This window comes from Delphinus delphis, chromosome 2 (genome assembly GCF_949987515.2).
Source record: "Delphinus delphis chromosome 2, mDelDel1.2, whole genome shotgun sequence".
Lineage (NCBI taxonomy): Eukaryota > Metazoa > Chordata > Mammalia > Artiodactyla > Delphinidae > Delphinus > Delphinus delphis.
The window spans coordinates 135,665,970-135,688,420 of NC_082684.1; the positions used below are offsets into that span (position 1 = coordinate 135,665,970).

Sequence of the window (22,451 nt, forward strand, 5' to 3'; positions counted from 1 at the left end):
AAATTTCTTCTTCTTGGACAGGCAAGAGGGAGTTAGAGAAGCAATGCCTCCTTCTGCAGACATCAACCCTGGCAGCAGGAGCTGGAGCTCCTGGTAGAAGACAAGGGGCACATGTTCCAACAGCAACGGCCCTGTGGCTTTGTTTCCGCCTTCCTTCAAGAAGAAGATGGTGGGAAGGTTAGAATTCAGAGAAGAATGGCGGTGCTTCCTCAGTGAGAAACAGACATGCAAAATAATCACAGATGGACATGTATGGAGCTGGCTGGTCCTGCCAGTCACATGATTGATCCTGACAGCAAGACCCTGAGATTCCTATAGGAAGTGCAGCTATGGACAGGAGATTCGCCAGAGGATCTGCTCTCCTTGGTAACGTTAAACTAGTTTTGAAATTTCTTTTCTTTACGGAGAGTCATGTGGAATTGGAGCAATCTTGGGGAGAAGTTTAGAAAGGAGAGGACTCTTAAGTCTCTCTTGGACAGTGCCCTTCCAGGGGGTAGGTCTAGGGCATTGACATACAACAGCAAATGCATTTAAGACCTTTTGAAAGGATAGCCGTGCAGTGGAAATGGGGTTACTGAATTGAACGGTGGCTGTCTTAGAACAAAGGGATTACACCTCCCTACCTTCTTGGATGATATTCCAGTAAAGACCTGCTCTCAAAGGAAAAATACTCTTGGACATCAAATAGACCACTCAGGCACGGGGAAGCTATGGGTTTGAAGTCAGCTAAAGCGTAACTGTAGTACATCTGTCACGGAGAATGCCACACTTGGGAGCACTTTAGACTTAGAGCAAGAAAAGTCATGTCTCTCAAGAGAAAGCCTTCCCAAATTAAAGCAGTGCATCAGCATTGTGAGATCCATTGAGCAGGTAAAGACAAAGCTGCTTCACAGCCTACTAGGAATAAGAGCCCTGATTAAAGGTCACGCCAGGCTGCAGGTTCTGGTTCCTTCTGCTATTCTTCCTTTACTATTTATCTCCATGAACTTGTCTACAATTATTTGTTGCCTTCCTCCCTTCCCTTCCCTTCCATTCCCTTTCCTTCCTCCCTTCCTTCCTCCCATCCTCTTTCCCCCTGTTCTCTTTTAAGATGTGCTGCACTCCTAATGCAGTGTTACTGACTCAGTAGCCACACTGTTTCCTTCTAGTGGGGATGGCTGTCTGTTGTGCCATCCGCATTCTCACCTGGTCCCTTTTGGGACACCTGCCACACCTTTGTGAGATGCCTGCACTTACTAATTGGCCCACACAGAGCCCAAACCTGTGGTCATGGCCTAATTATTAGCATCCTGTTCTAACTAACTGAGTCAACTAGCTGAGAAATGCTCTTCTTCATTTGCAAAGTATAATCACTAATTAGGTAACTTTGAGAGTTTATGGGGCAGTTATTTAGGAAAAATTCTAAGTCTAATACAAAAACCAGAAAGGCAAGATGATGATTACATATGTAAGTCACAGATGTGAAGCAAAAACAGACAGGCCCGGTATTAGCTTCTAAAATTCAGACATAGGGCTTCCCTGGTTGCAGAGTGGTTAAGAATCCGCCTGCCAATGCAGGGGACACGGGTTCGAGCCTGGTCCAGGAAGATCCCACATGTCATGGAGCAACTAAGTTCGTGTGCCACAGCTACTGAAGCCCACGTGCCTAGACCCCGTGCTCCGCAACAAGAGAAGCCACTGCAATGAGAAGCCCGTGCACCGCAAGAAAGAGTAGCCCCCGCTCCCCGCAACTAGAGAAAGCCCGCGCGCAGCAACGAAGACCCAATGCAGCCAAAAATAATAAAAATAAAGTAAAATAAAATTCAGACATAACTGCTGCAAAGAAAAAAATCCAGAAAACATGTATTTAAATCTAAGCTGAATGTATTTATGAAAAATGTTCTTTTCAAACATGTGGATAGCATGTGGATGTGGGATCAAATTGTAGCCAAGGATCTCTAAATTGGATATAAACGAGATCTCTTGGTGGTAAATGGTCAAGTATTTGGGATAATCCAACAACGATATCATCTTTAGAGAATGATTTGCCTAGAAGGATAGACTAAATCGCTTCTGAATCTATAAGCCGATGTTCAGTTTCTCAAACACCCAAACATATCCACTAGTAATTAACCTAAGCAATTCCATTGTGTGAAAAAGAATGTTTCTTCCTGCCATTATGGCTCTAAGGGAGAGCTTAGTTCAGAGTATGAGTGGAGTGACTCACAGATGGAGAATTCATTACTCCCTGAAGACCAGGGATGCCATTTGTCTGTCCCATTCTTTAATATTTGCTGAGGGTCCACAATGTGTTAAGCTTTGTACAGAACAGACATCAAGACTTCAGCTTGTTAGATTTGTTTGAAAGATATTTCCAATATTCAGGGACAATAGCTGACCTAATCAGGGTTCAGGGATTCAGCATAATCATAGTGCTGAATTTTAGAGCATGAAGGATCTTGAAGGTCACTGACCTCACTTTTAACTCAAATAGGATATTATGGGTCCAGGGAAATGAGCCTTGGCCTTGAAGTCTGACTAACCTGGGATCAAGTCCAAGCTCTGCCACGATGTGCTATGTATTCTTGGGCAGCTTACCACGTGCTATAGACTGAATGTTTGTGTCCCCGCAAGATTCATATGTTGAAGCCTTAGTCCCCAGAGATGGGGCCTTTGAGAGGAAATTAGGACATGAGGGTGGAGCCTTCATGATGAGACTAATGCCCTTATAAGAACAGACAAAATCGGGATGATCTCTTTCTCTACCATGGGAAGATACAGCAAGAAGGTGGCCATTTGCAAACCAGAAAGAGAGCTCTCACCAGGACCCAACCATACGGGCATCCTGACCTTGGACTACCAGCCTCCAGAACTGTGAGAATTAAATGTTTGTTGTTTAAGCCACACAGTCTATAGTATTTTGTTACAGCAGCCTGAGCAGACTAAGACAACATCCTTTCTGAAACTAAAAGTTTCTCATCTGTACAAAAGAGAGGTCCCTATAAAGTTGTGAAGATCGGAATATGTGTAAAGAATTTTTCACTGCCTTACTTCCAGTCCATGTGGTTATTACCATAGATGAGGAAACGGAGGCTCAGAGAGGTAAGTGACTTACCAAAGATCAAACAGCTAGTTGCTATTCCCTGCCCGCATCCCACCAATGCCCACAGCCCTAACTGTCTAAAACATCCTATATGGCCCGTTACCAAGCTGTGCTCTCCTTCTCAGCCTTCCTTTTGCCATCTCCTTCATCAAAGTCAACCTGGCCTTGACTTACTGTTCCTTTCTTATTTGAAAAGCAGTCTGTTAAGCTAACCCCTGTGAACATGCCAGAGAACCATGGTGTGGTGGAAAAGTGATGGATTTGAAGAAGTCTTGGGATCTAGGTTGTCACCACCTTCCTCTGTGGCCTTGGGAAGTCACTTCTCCCATGGGGTTTCAGTTTACCTCAGGGCACTTCTAATTCTGACACCCTGTGTCTCTCTGACTTAAAGTGTTACCTCTGCAGTAGTATCTGTGTTTAATAAACTCCTGGAGCTAGTCAGGCCATCACATCAAAAGCAAACATCTCCAATAGCTTCACTTCATGTACCATGAAAGAGACCCAGGGATGTTTTTTCCTTTTCTATTTTTTATATAGGAAACTCTTTCTTGCACTTGCAAACTACAATAGAGGAAGAGCTGCCTGCACCAACTCTGTGTAAAGATGGTCATGGGGAGAGAACCCTAAAGAGGGATAGTCCAGTATTTTAGGGTCTGCAAATCAGCAGAGCAGCTGTCAGTCTGTAGGACGTACAAACTGCATAACCCTTAAGGGTCAGTTAAAAGTGAGAGTCAGAGCCCTTAACCTTTATAAAGAGAACAAAAAACAAAAATAGAGAACTCATTGCGTTGACTGTAAAGGCAACTCATGTCAGCAGCAATCTTCTAGGGATAATTTCTGCAGTTGTTTTGTTTTTTTGCGGTACGCAGGCCTCTCACTGTTGTGGCCTCTCCAGTTGCGGAACACAGGCTCCGGACGCGCAGGCTCAGCGGCCATGGCTCACGGGCCCAGCCGCTCCGCGGCATGTGGGATCCTCCCAGACCAGGGCACGAACCCATGTCCTCTGCATCGGCAGGCAGACTCTTAACCACTGTGCCACCAGGGAAGCCCTCTGCAGTTGTTTTGAAAGGTATCTTTATTTAAATGAGTTTTCCTGAACTCTGAAACACTTCCTGAGGAGAAAAAATCCCCATCCCTGTTTGCATTCTTTTGGAACAAAAACACTCAATGGATCCAATTCTGGTTGAAGATCAAACAGAACAAAATCAGGAAGATTTTTTAAATAGAGGGCGTATATTTTCAGTCAAATGTAAAACTTCCTTTTCTAGAGACACATTTCATTTCACGGCTTCATTGATTTCCTCTTTTCTGCTACCCTTCTATTATTCTCTGTGAGAATGTGACATAGTTAAGGGCCAATTGGGACAATTATGATTGATGGGTAGCACCTGCTGGGGATATATGTACCTGATAAGGATGGGAATCAAAAGCACCCTGGATTCCTAGTTTCCTGAGAAAAGACACACTATCATTTTCTCTACAGGTAAAGGAAAAAGAGCAAGCCTTGAGAAGGACCTCTATCATCACCAAAGTAAAGCTTGACATGACAATTTTCTTGAGGAAAAATGTGTGTACAGCAAGTCCGTTGGTCACAGATCACTGAACACTTGCAGAATTCTTTTTTTTGTTTCTTTTATTGCGGTACGCGGGCCTCTCACTGTTGTGGCCTCTCCCGTTGTGCAGCACAGGCTCCGAACGCGCAGACTCAGCAGCCATGGCTCACGGGCCCAGCCGCTCCGCAGCATGTGGGATCCTCCTGGACCGGGGCACGAACCCGTGTCCCCTGCATCGGCAGGCGGACTCTCAACAACTGCACCACCAGGGAAGCCCGCAGAATTCTTATAATACCCCACCTTGTCACACTCTCTATACCTACATATATAGTCTGCTTTATTTTAACTCATAGCACTTATCACTTCCTCACATAATATTAAAATAAACAACTTTCTGCCTCCCTTACTAGAATATAAATCCTAAGAAGGCAAAAACTTGATTTGTTTTGTTCACTGCTGTATCCCCAGTGCCTGGTACACTGCCTGGCCCACCATCAGAGGTCAATAAAGATTAGTTGAATGAATGAATGAATAGTAAAATTTAGGCTCATAGCCACTTGGGCTGCATTTACAGCTCAATGCTGTACTATGATCATACAAATTATTTGTAAACTCATAGCTTCAGTTTTGGAGCACTAATAGGAAGTTTGGTTACTTGGATCGGAAAATGTCCATACCCTTCGACCAAAGAGTTCTATTGCTAAGATTTAGCCTAAATACAAAGATTTATGTACAAAGTTGAAAGATGTTCATGGCAGTCTTATTTATAACAGAGAAAAACTGGAAAATATTTACTTATTTACTAATAATAATACTTATTAATAATTTGACATTTATAATTTAATGTCAACAGGATAATGGCTAAGAAAGTTGTGGTATATTGTCAAGACAGAATATTACGTAGGCATTAAAAATCTTTTATAGGGCTTCCCTGGTGGCGCAGTGGTTGAGAGTCCGCCTGTCGGTGCAGGGGACACGGGTTCGTGCCCCGGTCCGGGAATATCCCATATGCCGCGGAGCGGCTGGGCCCGTGAGCCATGGCCGCTGAGCCTGCGCGTCCGGAGCCTGTGCTCCGCAACGGGAGAGGCCACAACAGTGAGAGGCCCGCGTACCACACACAAAAAAATGTTTTATAAAGAGTTTCAAACCATATATGTAAAGGCTTATGATAAGCTGTTAGGTGAAAAGAGTAAAATGACAGTTGAATATACAGTATGATATCAACAAAGGGACATGCCAAAGTTTAAATAATGCCAAAGGGTTATGGAAAAAATTTTTCTTGCATATCTAGGCTTTTTTTTCTCCTTTCTGATATTTTCTTCTCCTTCTGAACTTTCTAGTTCATCTATGGATGATCAGGTCATAATTTGATAAAAGAAAGGGACATAGCAAAAAAATAAAAATTATCTTGTGGTTTATTGATAAGCTTTTTTCTGGTGTATGTAAGTATTGGGTTGGCCAAAAAGTGCCTTCAGTTTTTAAGTAAAAATAGACACATTTTTCGTTTTCACCAAGAACTTTATTGAACAATGTAATCACCCTTTCGTTCCACCACCTTCTGCATTTTTCAGGCAACTTCATAATTCCATCTTGCCCCCAATTTTTATCTTTTTGAGCAAAAAACTGTTCCAGGTGCCTTTTACAGTCTTCCAGGAAATTGAAAATTTTTCCATTAAGAGAATTTTGTAAAGACCGAAATAAATGGAAATCTGAAGGTGCCATGTCTGGTGAATATGGCAGATGAATCAGAACTTCCCAGCCAAGCTGTAATGGTTTTTGTCCGGTCATCAAAGAAACATGCGGTCTTGGGTTATCCTGATGCAAGATTCTGCATTTTCTGTAGACTATTCTGGATGCTTTTCATTGAGTGCTGCTTTCAGTTGGTCTAATTGGGAGCAGTACTTGTTGGAATGAATGGTTTGGTTTTCCAGAAGGAGCTCATAATAGAGGACTCCCTTCCAGTCCCACCACATACACAACATCACCTTCCTTGGATGAAGACCCTCCTTTGTGTGGTTGATGGTGGTTCATCTTGCTTGCCCCACAATCTCTCCCATTCCTCATTATTGTGCAGTATCCACTTTTCATCATCCATCACAATTTGTTTTAAAAATGGAACGTTTTCATTAAGTTTAAATAGATAATCACATGTGGAAATATGGTCAAGGTTATTTTTGCTTAACTTACGTGGAACCCAAACATCAAACTGATGAACATAACGAAGCTGATGCAAATGATTTTCAACACTTGATTTGGATATTTTGAGTATGTTGGCTATCTCCCGCGTGGTATAACGCTGATTGTTCTCAATTAATGTCTCGATTTGATCGCTATCAACCTCAACTGGTCTACCCCCAAACCGTGGAGCACCGTCCAGTGAGAAATCTCCAGCATGAAACTTCGTAAACCACTTTTGACACGTTCTATCAGTCACAGCACCTTCTCCATACACTGCACAGATCTTTTTTTGCGTTTCAGTTGCGTTTTTACCTTTCTTGAAATAATAAAGCATAATATGCTGAAAATGTTACTTTTTTTCTTCCATCTTCAAAATTAAAATGGCTACACAAAAATTCACCAATTTTGATAAGTTTTTTTTTAAATGCATGCTGATATGACAGCTGTCACAATACAATCTAACAGAATTGTTTCAAATGAAGTTAAAGACAACTGAGTGCTACTAGAGCCACCTTACAGAAAAAACAAAACAAACTTTTTGATCAACCCAATAAAATTATTAATCACATGCAATGAAAATGTACAATTAGGGATTTCCTTGGTGGCGCAGTGGTTAAAAATCCGCCTGCCAATGCAAGGGACCCGGGTTCCAGCCCGGGTCTGGGAAGATGCCACATGCCACGGAGCAGTTAAGCCTGTGTGCCACAACTACTGAGCCCCCAAGCCACAACTACTGAAGTCTGCATGCCTAGAGCCTGTGCTCCACAACAAGAGAAGCCACCACAATGAGAAGCCTGTGCACAGCAATGAAGAGTAGCCCCCTCTCACCGCAACTAAAGAAAGCCCACGCACAGCAACAAAGACCCAACATAATCAAAAATAAATAAATTTCAAAATGTTAAAAAAAATGTAGTTAGATGATGCTATGAAGTAAAAATAATTTTATAAAAATTTTTCTTGTCAATGATGTCTTGCAAGAAAAATTGTTTTGCAAATAAAACTGTTTAGTTTTAATTCACTTTGAAAGTTTCACGCCAAAAATACATAGGTAAAGCTGACAATTTCTAATGAGTTAGAGAAAACAGAAAATGGCTTTGAAAGATGCCACAGTTTTTCTTCTGTTTTCAGATCTATTTTCCTCTTCTTCCTTTAAGTTGGTAAATTAAATGAGGTCTTATCATGGAAAGTGAGTCTAAAAGAGAAAATTAGCCTTGGACTTCCTTTTGAATCTCATCTTGTACCTCCAGTTTTTGAGTGCTAATGCTTGTCAAAGTACATACCTCACTCTCTTTAACCCTTTAGGCCAAGACAAGAAAGGAGACCAGCTTGTGATGGGAGCACAGAGCCAACCAGGAAGGCACTGTATACTCTTCAAGAAGTAGTCTTCTTCCCCCACTAGACGTGACAAGTCAAAGTCGAAACTGCTGCTAGAGATCACTTAGTGGTTTTCAAAGTATGTATTTTTAAGCCTGGAACACTTTGTTCAAAAACAACATAATTTGATGTTAAAGAGGTAAAACAGTTAACACAGCTGCTGTGGGTGAGAGGCCTAAAGCCCCACCTACTGGGAGCTTCTACTTTTCTCCTTTACCTGGGGGCATCAGGGTGAGTGTCATAGGGGATGTGGAAGCTCCTTAAAAACAATGACCTGGTCTAATCTCCTCTTTATACAGATAGGGGGGAAGGAGACTGGATGGGGCACTGATATGTTCACTGTCACACTTGTTACTTGATTAAAATAGTTCAGCTGACTTACCTGAAAAATAATCACAGTTTTCTAACAAGAAGATTAAGAATATATTGATATGTTGGGAAAATACTAAAGAAAGTAACAATATAACAAAATGACTAAGAGAAGCAAGACACCCCACATTTGACATTAAAATGTTATCACCCAAACCTAACCTTTCTACACCGAAGGAAATTTTACAACAGAGGTATGACTTGAGAAATAGGATTTTCTTTTATTTTTTTCTTTAATTTAGAAAAAGTCTCTAGAATACAGAAAAGTATAGAGAATAATTAAAAAATCTACCATGGACACATGTTAATCTTTTGTCTTCTTTGAGATATATATGTATCTGTGGCTCATAAACTCAAGAGAGTGAACTACAAAAGTCCAGTAGCTTTAAATCAGGAAGATCTCCATGAGGATGAATTATGTTGTACTGTGAGGTCCTACTGTGAGGTTAGATAACACAGAATATATATAATAGATATATATGATATATATATATATGTATATACATATGATGCAAAGAAGACAAAAATACATGTATTTAAAGTTTTAATAGTTTAAAACTATAGTACATTTTATATATTTATAGTTATTATTTATAACATACATTTTAAATATATTTATTCATATATTTATATGTGTGTTTAAATGAAAGAAACCAAACATTAGGTACAATTGAAGTCCTCTCTATATTTCTTTTTAGCTCATTCCTCTCCCTCCACCATTCCCAGAAGCAAACACACTCATGAATTTAACCTGGACTCTCACGTCCCATAGACATAGTTGTTAAAATAATAAAAAGATTTATTTGTTAAGAGAGGCAGTTTTAGCAACTTGAAACCTTTGAACTAGATTCCTAAAAATAAAGGCCTAGGATTTTTTTTTGGATTTCTTGAAATAACTACTACAAACTCTACTATGGTTTATTATTTTATTCCTTGGATCCTTATGCAGAACTTGATTGACTCAAACTTATTCAACAAGACATACTTGGTTAAATGATCTAGAAGACACAGAAAGGGCTGTTAAATTCAGAGCCAATAAAAGTAGACATGAGAGCAAAGGTGACAACTACTGTCCTGATACTGAAGGAAACAAACAAAAAAAGACACCGGAAACTGGATATATGCATATATAATACTGAAGAGAGAAAATGTTAAGATTATATTAGGGAAGCAGAGATACATCTTTTAGAAAGATTTCCATCAAAAATTATTGAGATTTTTAAAAAGTGTCTAATGCTTTGGGACTCTGACAGTCATGCAGTTCATTCTGGCTGTGTCACTTACTAGTTGGATGACCTTCACCTCCCTGTATGCAGGTCCTCCCAGTATAATGGGAATAATAATAGTACCTACTACATAGAGATGTTGTAAAAATGAAGTGAGATGTTCCCTGTAAAGTGTTAGGAACATGCATGTTAATTGCTGGTAGTAATAGCAGTAGTAGTAGTAATATCTGGAGAACCAGCCCATGAGGAAGGGTTCATAACCTGGTATGTGGAGGGGGCACAAATTCTGGAGCCTCTGCACCTCTTTACCAGCTGTGTGGGCCTGGGGACAATGACAGTACAAAGGTTCTAGGGCTGCTGTGAGCATTCAGTGGGTATGGAAGATGCTTAGTGCCATGTTCTAAGAACATGCTCAATCAACATTAGCTGTTAGAAATATTCCAGATAGATAATGCCTTAGTATTCTTAAAGCGCCTCCTAATTTTATTTATTTATTTATCAATTATTATTATTTTTTACATCTTTATTGGAGTGTAATTGCTTTACAATGGTGTGTTAGTTTCTGCTTTATAACAAAGTGAATCAGTTATACATATACATATGTTCCCATATCTCTTCCCTCTTGCATCTCCCTTCCTATCCCACCACTCTAGGTGGTCACAAAGCACTGAGCTGGTCTCCCTGTGCTATGCGGCTGCTTCCCACTAGCTAGCTATTTTACGTTTGGTAGTGTATATATGTCCATGCCGCTCTCTTGCTTTGTCACACCTTACCCTTCCCCCTCCCCATATCCTCAAGTCCATTCTCTAGTAGGTCTGTGTCTTTATTCCCGTCTTACCCCTAGGTTCTTCATGACATTTTTTTTTTCTTAGATTCCATATTTATGTGTTAGCATACGGTATTTGTCTTTCTCTTTCTGACTTACTTCACTCTGTATGAAAGACTCTAGGTCCATCCACCTTACTACAAATAACTCAATTTCGTTTCTTTTTATGGCTGAGTAATATTTCATTGTATATATGTGCCACATCTTCTTTATCCATTCATCTGTCGATGGACACTTAGGTTGCTTCCATCTCCTGGCTATTGTAAATAGAGCTGCAATGAACATTTTGGTATATTTCTCCAAAGAAGATATACAGATTGCCAACAAACACATGAAAGAATGCTCAACATCATTAATCATTAGAGAAATGCAAATCAAAACTACAATGAGATATCATCTCACACCGGTCAGAATGGCCATCATCAGAAAATCTAGAAACAATAAATGCTGCAGAGGGTGTGGAGAAAAGGGAACCCTCTTGCACTGCTGGTGGGAATGTGAATTGGTACAGCCACTATGGAGAACAGTATGGAGGTTCCTTAAAAAACTACAAATAGAACTACCATATGACCCAGCAATCCCACTACTGGGCATATACCCTGAGAAAACCATAACGCATCCTAATTTTAAGGGGCAGGAGCAAGCTCACAATTACCTCACAGCAAGAAGTCAAGGAAAGCTAGGGGATCGAATTGCACTGATTTGTTTATCCAGGAGCACCCTTCTGTCAGGTTCAGAGGACTATATGCAGTCATTGCTATAAATACAGCCCTGTCTGCTCTCAGCTCTGCAGGAGTATAAGGAGATCCAAAAGGTGGTCTCTTTTTCCTTGAAAAGGGGTGACTAAACTCCCTATGAACTTCTTACTGATAAGATCACCAAGAGAGGGAGGCCTAGAAGATGCTCTTAAAAATAGACTAGTGCATTACGAAACAAGCACTTTATTGTTCCAGAGCACTTTCACACACATTAAAGCCTCTAACCCTCACAGCCACCCTAGAGAAAGGAGGTATCATCCCCATTTCTCAGAGGAGGCAAGTGGGGTACAGAGAATTTAAGTGACTTGCTCAAAGTTCCCTTATTAGTAAGAGGAAAATCCAGCTCTTGCTCTGTCACTTACTAGTTGGGTGTTCAGAACTTTTATTACACATGCATGGCCTTACGGAATGCTCCTCACTGGCATGTACTTGCCATTGTGGGAACTATTTTATTTTTCCAACTTTTTGGTTACCTTATTTCTCTTAGTCAGCTTAACTCTAAATCCCACACCCTTACCTATTACATCATAGATGTAGTATGCATGTGTGCACGTGTATAAACACACGCACACATGTAAGTACATGCTGGAGGACAACTGAGTTTTGTTTTTTGTTTTATTCTTTCTAAGTGTACTTTTAAAAGATGAAAATCTTAGATAGAGGTTGAAGACTGATGTGATTCAGAAAAATTTGAGTATGCTAAATCACTTTTTTGGACTGCAGTCTGAGAAATAATTCAGTCCCAACAGAGGGGGAAAAAAGGGTTTTCCACTTCAAATGAACCATGTTTTCTTTTCTGAAAACATGATTTAATTTCTTTTATAAAAGAAGAGCGAAAGAACTTTTGTTGTCGTCTCCAGCTGTCAAACCTGCCTCCTGTACTTTTGCCTTGAAGCAAAAGGAAGGGCCATCAGGTGACAAACCCCAAATTTCAACTAGTCACACAAATTATAGACCTTCCTATCATGATATCCTCTTGACTTTCTGCCTTTCCCCTACAATGAAGAACAGACACAGTTTAAGTCAAAATGACTCTCATGGGCAATTTTACAAAACAAATAGAAGGCACAGAGTCTCTCCCTCCCCCTCCCCCACCCCCCACTTCCCCAGCTTCCCCCTCTGGGCCAGCCTATCCCCTCTTTCCAGGCAGGCAGGAGCTAATAATCAGAAAGACATTTCCCACTCCAGACAGTGATGCTCTGCTTGCCAAGGGCCCTGTTTGCTTTGAAGAAAGAGTTTGACAAAGTAAATATTTACAGAAACAACTATAATCGGATGCCAAGTCCCACTTCGAGGGGACAGGCAGAGAAGTATTTTCAAGAAAGGGTTTCTCCATGTGGTATCACACTGCCCGGTGGTGGGGACTGATCCAAGCTCTGTTCTGGGTTTATCATGAGTCCAGGCATATCACAGTCTTTCTCTTAGCCTTTTAACTTCCATGCTAGGAACTTTCCACAGAGTAATGAATAATTTCATTTACCGCTGAAGAGTCAATTCAGAAATGTACTAATTCGGGACCACGGGGAAGTCTTCAAATATTACTGCTTTTAGCAGTAGGGGAAAGCTTCATGAAGTCAACAGGGAAGAGATTAAAGGCAGGGTTAATTAGCACTCAGGAAATGTCATTATTTAAAATATATATATTTTTGAGATAGACCACTTACTGGCTAAAACACAGTCATATTTATATTACCTGTAGATCTGTTACCTAGAAACTGTGGAACCTGAGAGCTCGAACACAGTGAGAATCAAAACAGGTGCGCCTGCCTGTTCCCATTATGCACATTAGCCCATGGCCTTCGCACAGCCTGTTAAACAGCTGAATCTGAAACAATCATGGTGCAGGCCAAACACTAGCCTGAAGGCCTGTCCGTCTTGGGATTTGGCCATTTACATTGATTTTTTTTTTAACCCATGTGTTTCATGAAACACAAATATTTGCCATGACAACTGGGGTGTCACATGACATACTGCTACATAAAAAGCTTGGAAATCTCTTAAGGGGAAACAGCCCACCAGTGCTGCAAATACAGTGAAAACATCTTGAGGAAGACGTGGGCATTAAAAGATGAAGGTCTGGAAAGAACAGGTAACAGTTTACTATGCAGACATAGTAGGATTAATTTCTTCTGTGCCACTCCTCAATTTCTCTTTCTTTCTTCCTTTCTTTTTTTTTTTAAAAAAATGGGAGCAGCTGTAAACATGACCACATAGGGTAAGCCCAGACAAAAAAAACTCTGCCAGCTGTCTCCTTCTGTGGTGAAAAGTTTCAATTATTACTAGTCTGTCTTGTGGCTCATAAACATAAGAAAGCAAGCTACAAAAGTCCAGCACCTTTAAACCAGGAGAATCTCCATAAGGATGAGCATGTTGTACTGTGAGGTCCTAATGTTAAAGAATACAGATTTCCTTTCCCTTCCGCATTAAGGTATCTGTACAAAATCGGGGAACTTGCTTTATTATCCCATGCTTAAAGATAAATGAAACCTCACAATAACATACCCTATGCAACACAAATTGGAATATAAAGCAATAGTTTTGTATTCCGGACTCCTGGGCCCTTGACCAGCTAGCAGTAGAGATTGACTCAGTCATTTAGTTCATCTTGAAATAATGCAACATGATGGAATTTTTTAGATCCTACTGATATTGTCATGGTAGAGTTTACCTGCATAACAATCTTCCCTTTTAAAATCAAATGCATTCCAGCAGCCGCTGAAATAGTATTTATTTCTATGTGAAAGGTACAACTCGATAACATGTGCGTATTACCAAAAATCTCACTGAGAATATTGTAAATCAGAACAATTTTCTTTCGTTAGTTAGGAATATGAATACCTTTGATCTTTGTTTCCTGAGAGGGGGATTCTTCACTTCCGCTGGAATCGATTGTGTTCTCTGGGGTGCAGCGAAAGGGGCTGTGGATGGAAGTGGTGCAATGTTACCTCTTCCAGAAAGAGAGACTTATTCATTGGGTTGATGCTACTGGGTTTGCACCTTGAAAGTCAGATGGCTCTGTCACCCATTCACTGTTCACTACCAGTCGTTCTTGTATCAATTCAATGAAACATTTGTGATAATTGACTTCAAAAGGGAAGCAAAGAGCTTGGAAGGGCAACAGTTCCATCAGAACATAAGGTCAGCTCCCCTCATGCAAATTTCCTAGAGGAAAAGGCAGATTTTAAAAGCAAGCAATTTAGAGAGTTATCTTTGTCTTATATGATGTTTCGCTATAAGATTTCTTTAAATAGCCGTATTCCCAAGTTCACTTAAAAGGTAAATAAATATAACTATATAAGATGGACTATTCTAATGTATAGTCATTTAAAAAGAAAATTCTAAAGAATTAAAATGGCTTCAGGTAAATAAAACAAGTGAAAAACACAAGTAAATATTATTTTTGAAATGAATTAAATCTATAAGCAGCAACTTTTGGAGAACACATCTAGTCCATGGTGGGTAAGCCTCCATGCTAGACAATGCTTGGAAGAGAAATGGAATCTCTCCTGTTGCCTGGCAGCAAACCCAACTGCCCTTTACAGAAAAGCTCAAATTTGGCATTCTCAGGAGAGAAAAATCCTTACCTTACTCTTTCTAAGAAAGAGAAGAAATAATTTATTTAAATAGTTAATTCAGTCAAAGAAGTGAGGCTTCTTTCAACTCACTTCCTTACTCCACCCCTTTTCTGTCAGTTCTCTAACAACCATGTTAGAAAGAACTGACAGATATTCGTTAAATACAACACATCAGTATACGATTTAGAATTCCACTTTGAGGACTCAGTTCTCTCACATTGCCTCAAGTGGGCTGCAAGGAGTATCTTCAGCCATCTCTTTAAAAGTAGCAGGAAGTCCAGAGTCTTAGCACACAAAAAATCACCTCCACAGAAGACATTTGTTGCATTGGACCAACCCCGTTTTACCATCTTCCTGGTTTCCCTGTCTTCCAGCGATCCTCCAGGACTGCGAGACTGCCCACCAACTTCCCTAAGGCCGGGCAATTGGCTATACAGTCTGTCCTCTGTATCCATGGATTCTGCATCCGCGGATTCAACCAATTTCCATCTGCAGTTGGTTGAATCCACAGATGCAGAACCCGGGAATACAGAGGGCCAACTGTGCAATGCCATACTATAGGAGGGACTCGAGCATCCGCAGATTTGAGTATCCACTGGGGGTCCTGGAACCAATCCCCTGAGGATAGTGAGGGACAACTGTAGTGTGTGAAGACTCTATTTTCATCCTACAAGTTTTTGCCTTGACTTCTGTGCTGTCCTACCCCACTGTCCACTTGAACCTGGCTCTCCCACTTTGAAGGTCAGTTCACACCGTTATACCCAGGCTACTGTGAGTCCACAGATTCACCCATAAAGCCTGTTATTCCTATTATCTGCAAGCTCAGTACACTTTTTGTTTAACTTTCAGGTTCCTGCAGACAAATGAGATTTATGGTTAAATTCCCATGACGAAACAAAATAGCAGCTGAGAAGTGGGCATGATTTTTAAAGGAATTTATTAAAATTTCAGTGAAATTTGGTAGAATGAAGATCTAAAAGATTTGTAATTTCACATGGATAATCCAGTTAATGGTATCTCTAAAAAATTATTTTGAGGTTTTTCTCAGTTACCTGCAGAAATTCTATCATTAAATGTATAACTTCATGTATCCTTGGATTTTATGGGACACATGCATTTGAAAAATGTGTCTGCATCCTAAGGCACTGCCTGTTTTGCTACTCAGTTTCCCTTCTGGAAAAATCTGTTGGATAAATTTTGCCAGTGTCAGTGTCAGGGAAATAAATCTTGTCTTTCTGGAGAAATTTGTATGTTTCTGTGGTAGTTATTGGCATGTGCCTCCCAAGAAGCCATCCCCCCTTCTTCCTTGCTGATTTTAGAACCTCAATTTTTTCAGGGTAACAACATCCCCAGCTTCTAGGGTTTCCGGATTTAGCAAAAAAAAATTTTTTTAAAGGGCACACAGTGAAATTTAAACTTTAGACAAGCAACAAGTAATGTTGTAGTATAAGTATGCCCCAGATATTAAACATATTTAATATCCATGAATGGATTAGACCAGAATTTCATGAATGCATTAGACCAAGCATAATTTATCATCCTAAGTATTTAGTATGTGTGTCCCAAATCCTAATCCTAATCCTACTCTTCTCCCTGGACATTCACTTTCTCAGCCTTTCTTGTACCTAACAGTGGCCATGTGATCAGTGAGAAGTGAAGTCCATCCCGGGGCTTCTGGGAAGAGATTGTTGCCACTATTTTTCCCTCTTCCTGCCTGGAGTGTGTATGTTAAGGCCCACATCTGCAGGAGTCATCTTAGAGCTGTGAGTTAGCAAGCGTGAGGATGAAATGAAGCATGCTAAAGAAGGTAAAGCAGAGACTCGTTCTAACCCTGTGTATCAGCAGCATCAGCACTAGAGTCCCTACTTCCTGATTCCTTATGAGATAAATGAACTCCTCATTGTTTAAGCCATGAGGTAGTTAGGGTTTCTGATATTTGCAGTCACATACATTCCTGACTGGTACCCCTCCCTCCCCCTCCTTATTCTCTCTATTCCGTGCTCTGTCTTACTGCATGTGCAAGGGCCTCAGGAACAATGCTCAATAGTGATGGCAGTAATAATGATGGCAGTAGTGGTCATCCCTCAACTGTCTCTGCTTTTAATGAGGAAATAGAATATTTCTAAAGTTTCCCTACTAAGAACATTGTTTTCTGTGGGGTTTTGGTTGAAGACAATAATCAGGTTCAGAAAATTCTCTTCTACTTCTACTCTGCCCAGAAGTTTTTTCTTGTTATTAATGTTGAATTGTATTGTATGATTTTAAAATTTTAGTATGTATTGAGATGATCACAGGGTTTTTTCTTTTTTAATCTGTTAATGTGGCGAATTGTATTGTTAGATGTTTCTCATGTTGAATTTTCCTCACATTCTTCCTTGATCATGATGAATGTAAAAAACATACTGCTAACTTTTATTTAGAATGTTTACCTTTATGTTCCTGAGATTGATTTATATATATTTTTTCTTGCAGTGTCCTCATCCAGTTTTGGTACCAAAGTAGCATCATAAAATCAGTTGGTAAGCATTCCTTCTTCTCTTTTACTATGGAATAGTTTAATATAAGAATTACCTGACCCTTTAAAGTTGGTAAAACTTCCCTATAAAAGATCTGAGGCCCTTTTTGTTTGGTATATTTGTGTGTGTGTGCATGTGTGCACATGTCCATGTGGAAGACAGATATTTTTGACTACCAAATCAAATTATCTAATGGTATTGTTTTCTTTAAGTTTTCTATTTTTTCTTTAGTTAACTTTGGTAATTTAGACTTTTCTAGGAAATTTTTCATTTTGTTTTTAAAAATGTATTGGTATTAAGTTACCATATTATGTTTTTTAAAAATTCTACCTGTCTGTAGTTTCTGCCTTTTTTCATTTTCATATTATTTATTTGTTCCTTCCCTTTTTTAAAATTACAGCTTTATTGAAGTATAATTGACAAATGAAATTGTAAGATATTTAAAGTGAACATTGTGATTATATATTTGATATATATATATATTTGAAAGGATTCCCCCATCTAGTTAATTAACACATCCGTCATCTCATGTTTTTATATTTTTTATTAGTGAGAACATTTTTCTACTCTCTTAGCAAATTTCAATTATACAATGCAGTGTTATCAACTATAGTCATCATGTTATGCATTAGCTCCTCAGACATTATTCATCTTGTAGCTGAAAGTTTGTACCCTTTTACCAACCTCTCCCTATTTCCCCCACCCCTCAAACCCTGGCAACCATTTTTCTACTCAGTGTTTCTATGAGTTTGATTTTTTTTTTTTTTTTAGATTCCACATATAAGCTATACCATGTGGTATTTGTCTTTCTCTGTCAGGCTTATTTCAGTTAGCATTAATACCCTCCAGATTCATCCATGTTGTCCAAATGGCAGAATTTCCTTCTTTTTTAAGACTGAATAATATCCCACTATAAATATATGACATTAAGTTGTGTCTATACCTTGGCTATTGTGAATAATGCTGCAATGAACATGGGAGTACAGATATCTCTGGAGATAATGACTTCGTTTCCTTTGAATATATACCCAGAAGCGAAATTGCTGAATCATGTGGTGGCTCTATTCTTAAGGTATTGAGAAACCTCCATATTGTTTTCCATAGCAGCTTTACCAGTTTATATTCCTACCAACAGTGTACACTGATTCCCTTTTCTCCATATCCTCATTGGCATTTGTTATCTCTTGTCTTTCTGATAAAAGCCATTCAAACAGGTGTGAGGTGATACTTCATTGTTGTTTTCATTTGCATTTTGCTGATGATTATGACATTGATCACCTTTTCATGTCCCTGTTGGATTTGTTTGTCTTTTTTGAAAAATGTCTATTCAGGTCCTTTGCCCATTAAAAGATTTGGGTTATTTGTTTTTTTGCTATTGAGTTCTATGAGTTTCTTGTATATTTTGTGTATTAGTCCTTTATTGGATATGTGGTTTGCATATATTTTATCCCATTCCACAGGTTGCTTTTTCATTTTGTTGATAATTTCCTTTGCTGTGCAGAGACTTTTTAATTTGATATAACCTAACTTGTTTATTTTTACATTGGTTGCCTTTGCTTTTGGTGTCAAATCAAAAAAAAAAATCATTTCCAAGAGCTTATCCTCTATGCTATTTCCTTAGGAGTTTTATGGTTTCACGTCTAATGTTCAAGTCTTTAATCCATTTTGAGTCAATTTTTGTGTATGGTATGAGATAAGGGCCCACTTTTATTCTTTTTAATGTGGCTGTCTAGTTTTCCCAACACTATTTATTGAAGAGATTAACCTTTCCCCATTGTATATTTTTGAATTCTTTGCAAAAATTAATTGGCCATAAAAGCATGAGTTTATTTCTGGGCTCTCTGTTTGGTTCCATAGATCTATGTGTCTGTTTTTATGCCAATAACATGCTGTTTTGGTTACTATAGCTTTGTAATATCGTTTGGAATCAGGAAATGTGATGCCTCCAGTTTTGTTCTTCTTCCTCAAGATTATTTTCACTATTTGGTGTCTCTTGTGGTTCTATATGAATATTAGGATTATTTTTTCTATTTCTGTGAAAAATGCTATTGGGTTTTTAATAGGGATTGCATTGAATCTGCAGATTGCTTTGGACAGTATGACCATTTTAACAATACTAATTCTTCCAGTCCATGAACACACAATAGCTTTCCAGTTATTTGTGTCTTCAACTTCTTTCATCAATGTTTTACAGTTTTCAGTGCACAGATCTTTCACCTCCTTGGTTAAATCTTAAGTACATTGTTTTTGGTGCTGTTGTAAATGGGACTGTTTTCTTAATTTCTCTTTCTGATAGTTGTTAGTGTATAAAAATGCAACTGATTTTTGTATAGTGATTTTTGTATACTGCAACTTTACTGAATTCATTGATTAGTTTTAACCATTTTTTGGTAGTAACTTTAGGGTTTTCAATATATATTATGTTATCTGCAGAGACAGTTTTACTTCTTCCTTTCTGGTTTAGATGCCTTTTATTTCTTTTTCTTGCCTAATTTCTCTGGTTAGGACTTCCACAACTATGTTGAATAAAAGTGGCAAGACTGGGCATCCTTGTCTTATTCCTGATCTTAGAGGAAAAACTTTTAGCTTTTTTTTTTTTTTTTTTTTGTGGTACGCGGGCCTCTCACTGTTGTGGCCTCTCCCGTTGCAGAGCACAGGCTCTGGAATGCAGGCTCAGTGGCCATGGCTCACGGGCCCAGACACTCAGCGGCATGTGGGATCTTCCCGGACCGGGGCACGAACCCATGTCCCCCGTATCGGCAGGCAGACTCTCAACCACTGTGCCACCAGGAAAGCCCTAGCTTTTAACTTTTGAGTATAATGTTAGCTGTGGTCTGTCATATATGGCATTTATTATGTTGAAGTATGTTTCTTCTATACCAATTTTTTGAGAGTATTCATCATGAAAGGATGTTGAATTTTCAAATGCTTTTTCTGCAGCTACTGAGATGATCATATGATTTTTATCCTTTGTTTTGTTAATGAGGTGTATCACATTTATTGATTTGCATATGTTGAACCATCCTTGCATCTCAGGGATAAATCCTACTTGATTATGGTGTGTGATCCTTTTAATGTGCTGTTGAATTCACTTTGCTCATATTTTCTTGAGGATTTTTGCATCTGTGTTCACCAGGAATATTGGCCTGTTATTTTCTTTTCTTGTAGTGTCCTGGTCTGGCTTTGGTATGAGGGTAAATGAGTTTGGAAGTGTTCCCTCTTACTTTACTTTTTGGAAGAATTTGAGAAGAATTGCTATTAATTTTTCTTTCAATGCTTGGTGGAATTCACCAGTAAACTCATCTGGTCCTGGACTTTGCTTTGTTGAGAGGTTTTTGATTACTGGTTCAATCTCCTTGCTAATAATTGGTCTGTTCAGATTTTCTGTTTTTTCATGATTCAGACTTGGTAGATTTATGTTTCCAGGCATTTATCCATTTCTTCCATTTCTTCTGTCTAATTTTTTGGCATATAATTATTCATAGTTGTTTCTTATGATCCTTAGTATTTCTGTGTTGTAATGTCTCCTCTTTCATTTCTGCTTTTATTTATTTGAGTCTTCTCTCTTTTTTTAGTCTAGTTAGAGGTTTGTATATTTGTTTATCTTTCCAAAAACAACTCTTATTTTTCATTGATAGTCTCCCTTGTCTTTCTAGTCTCTATTTCATTTCTTTCCACTCTGGTCTTTGTTATTTCCTTCCTGTATCTTTTGGCTTAGTTTGTTCTTAGTGTAAAGTTCGGTTGTTTATTTCAGATTTTTCTTTTCTCTTAATGTTGACATTTATTGCTATAAACTTCTGTCTTAGAACTCCTTTTTTTGCATCCCATAAGCTTTGGTATGGTGTATTTCCATTTGTCTCATGATCTTTTTAAATTTCCCTTTTGATTTCTTCTTTCACCCACTGGTTGTTCTGGAGCCTGTTGTTTAATCTGCACATATTTATGAATTTTCCAGTTTTTCTTTTGTAATTGATTTCTACTTTCATACCATTGTGTTTGGAAAAGAACCTTGGTGTGATTTCAGTTGTCTTAAGTTTATTAAGACTTGCTTTAATTTCTATTTCCCTAGTGATTAATGATGTTAAGCATACTTTCATATATCTATTTACCATTCATTTATGTTCTTTGGTAAAATGTCTGTTCAAATCTTTTGTCCATTATGTTATTGGGTTGCTTGTTTGTTTTTTTCTTTTCTCTTTTTAAAAAAATTTTATTGAAGTATAGTTGATTTGCAGTATTGTGTTTAATTTTGGCTGTACAGCAAAGTGACTCAGTTATACATATATATATACTTTTTCATGTTCTTTTCCATCATGGTTTATCATAGGTATTTTATGTTTTCTTAACAGCTTTTACAATCTATTTTTTTCCAGTGGATAGAGAAGGTATTTGGCTTTTATTTTATTTATTTTTTTATACAGCAGGTTCTTATTAGTTATCCATTTTATACATATTAGTGTATATATGTCAGTTCCAATCTCCCAATTCATCCCACCACATTCCCCCCTTGGTGTCCATACATTTGTTCTCTACATCTGTGTCTCAATTTCTGCCCTGCAAACCAGTTCATCTGTACCATTTTTCTAGGTTCCACATATATGCATTAATAAACAATATTTGTTATTCTCTCTCTTTTTTTATTGAACTCAAATATTATTTTTGAATTTTATTTAATTTATTTTTTTATACAGCAGGTTCTTATTAGTTATCCATTTTATACACATCAATGTATACATGTCAATCCCAATCTCCCAATTCATCACACCTCCACCCCCACCCGCCACTGCTTTCCCCCCTTGGTGTCCATACGTTTGTTCTCTACATCTGTGTCTCAATTTCTGCCCTGTAAACTGGTTCATCTATACCATTTTTCTACGTTCCACATATATGCGTTAATATGTAATATTTGTTTTTCTCTTTCTGACTTACTTCACTCTGTATGACAGTCTCTAGATCCATCCACATGTCTACAAATGACCCAATTTCGTTCCTTT

General features: G+C 38.6%; 1 protein-coding gene and 1 long non-coding RNA gene across 2 annotated transcripts in view; one reads left to right on the forward strand and one right to left on the reverse strand.

Moving 5' to 3' along the window:
- The window catches only part of IQCH (IQ motif containing H), a 209,680-nt gene that overhangs the window by 98,675 nt on the left and 88,554 nt on the right, over positions 1–22,451 (reverse strand). The window contains exons 7-8 of the mRNA XM_060003709.1: positions 14,205–14,284; positions 12,323–12,361 (exon numbers count right to left, since the gene is read on the reverse strand). Coding sequence (XP_059859692.1) covers positions 12,323–12,361; positions 14,205–14,284 — 119 coding nt within the window. The remainder of the gene's footprint in view (positions 1–12,322; positions 12,362–14,204; positions 14,285–22,451) is intronic.
- Positions 13,357–22,451, forward strand: part of LOC132419824 (uncharacterized) — a 35,892-nt gene continuing 26,797 nt past the window's right edge. Inside the window, exons 1-2 of the long non-coding RNA XR_009518251.1 lie at positions 13,357–13,455; positions 17,414–17,460. This is a non-coding gene — a long non-coding RNA (uncharacterized lncRNA). The remainder of the gene's footprint in view (positions 13,456–17,413; positions 17,461–22,451) is intronic.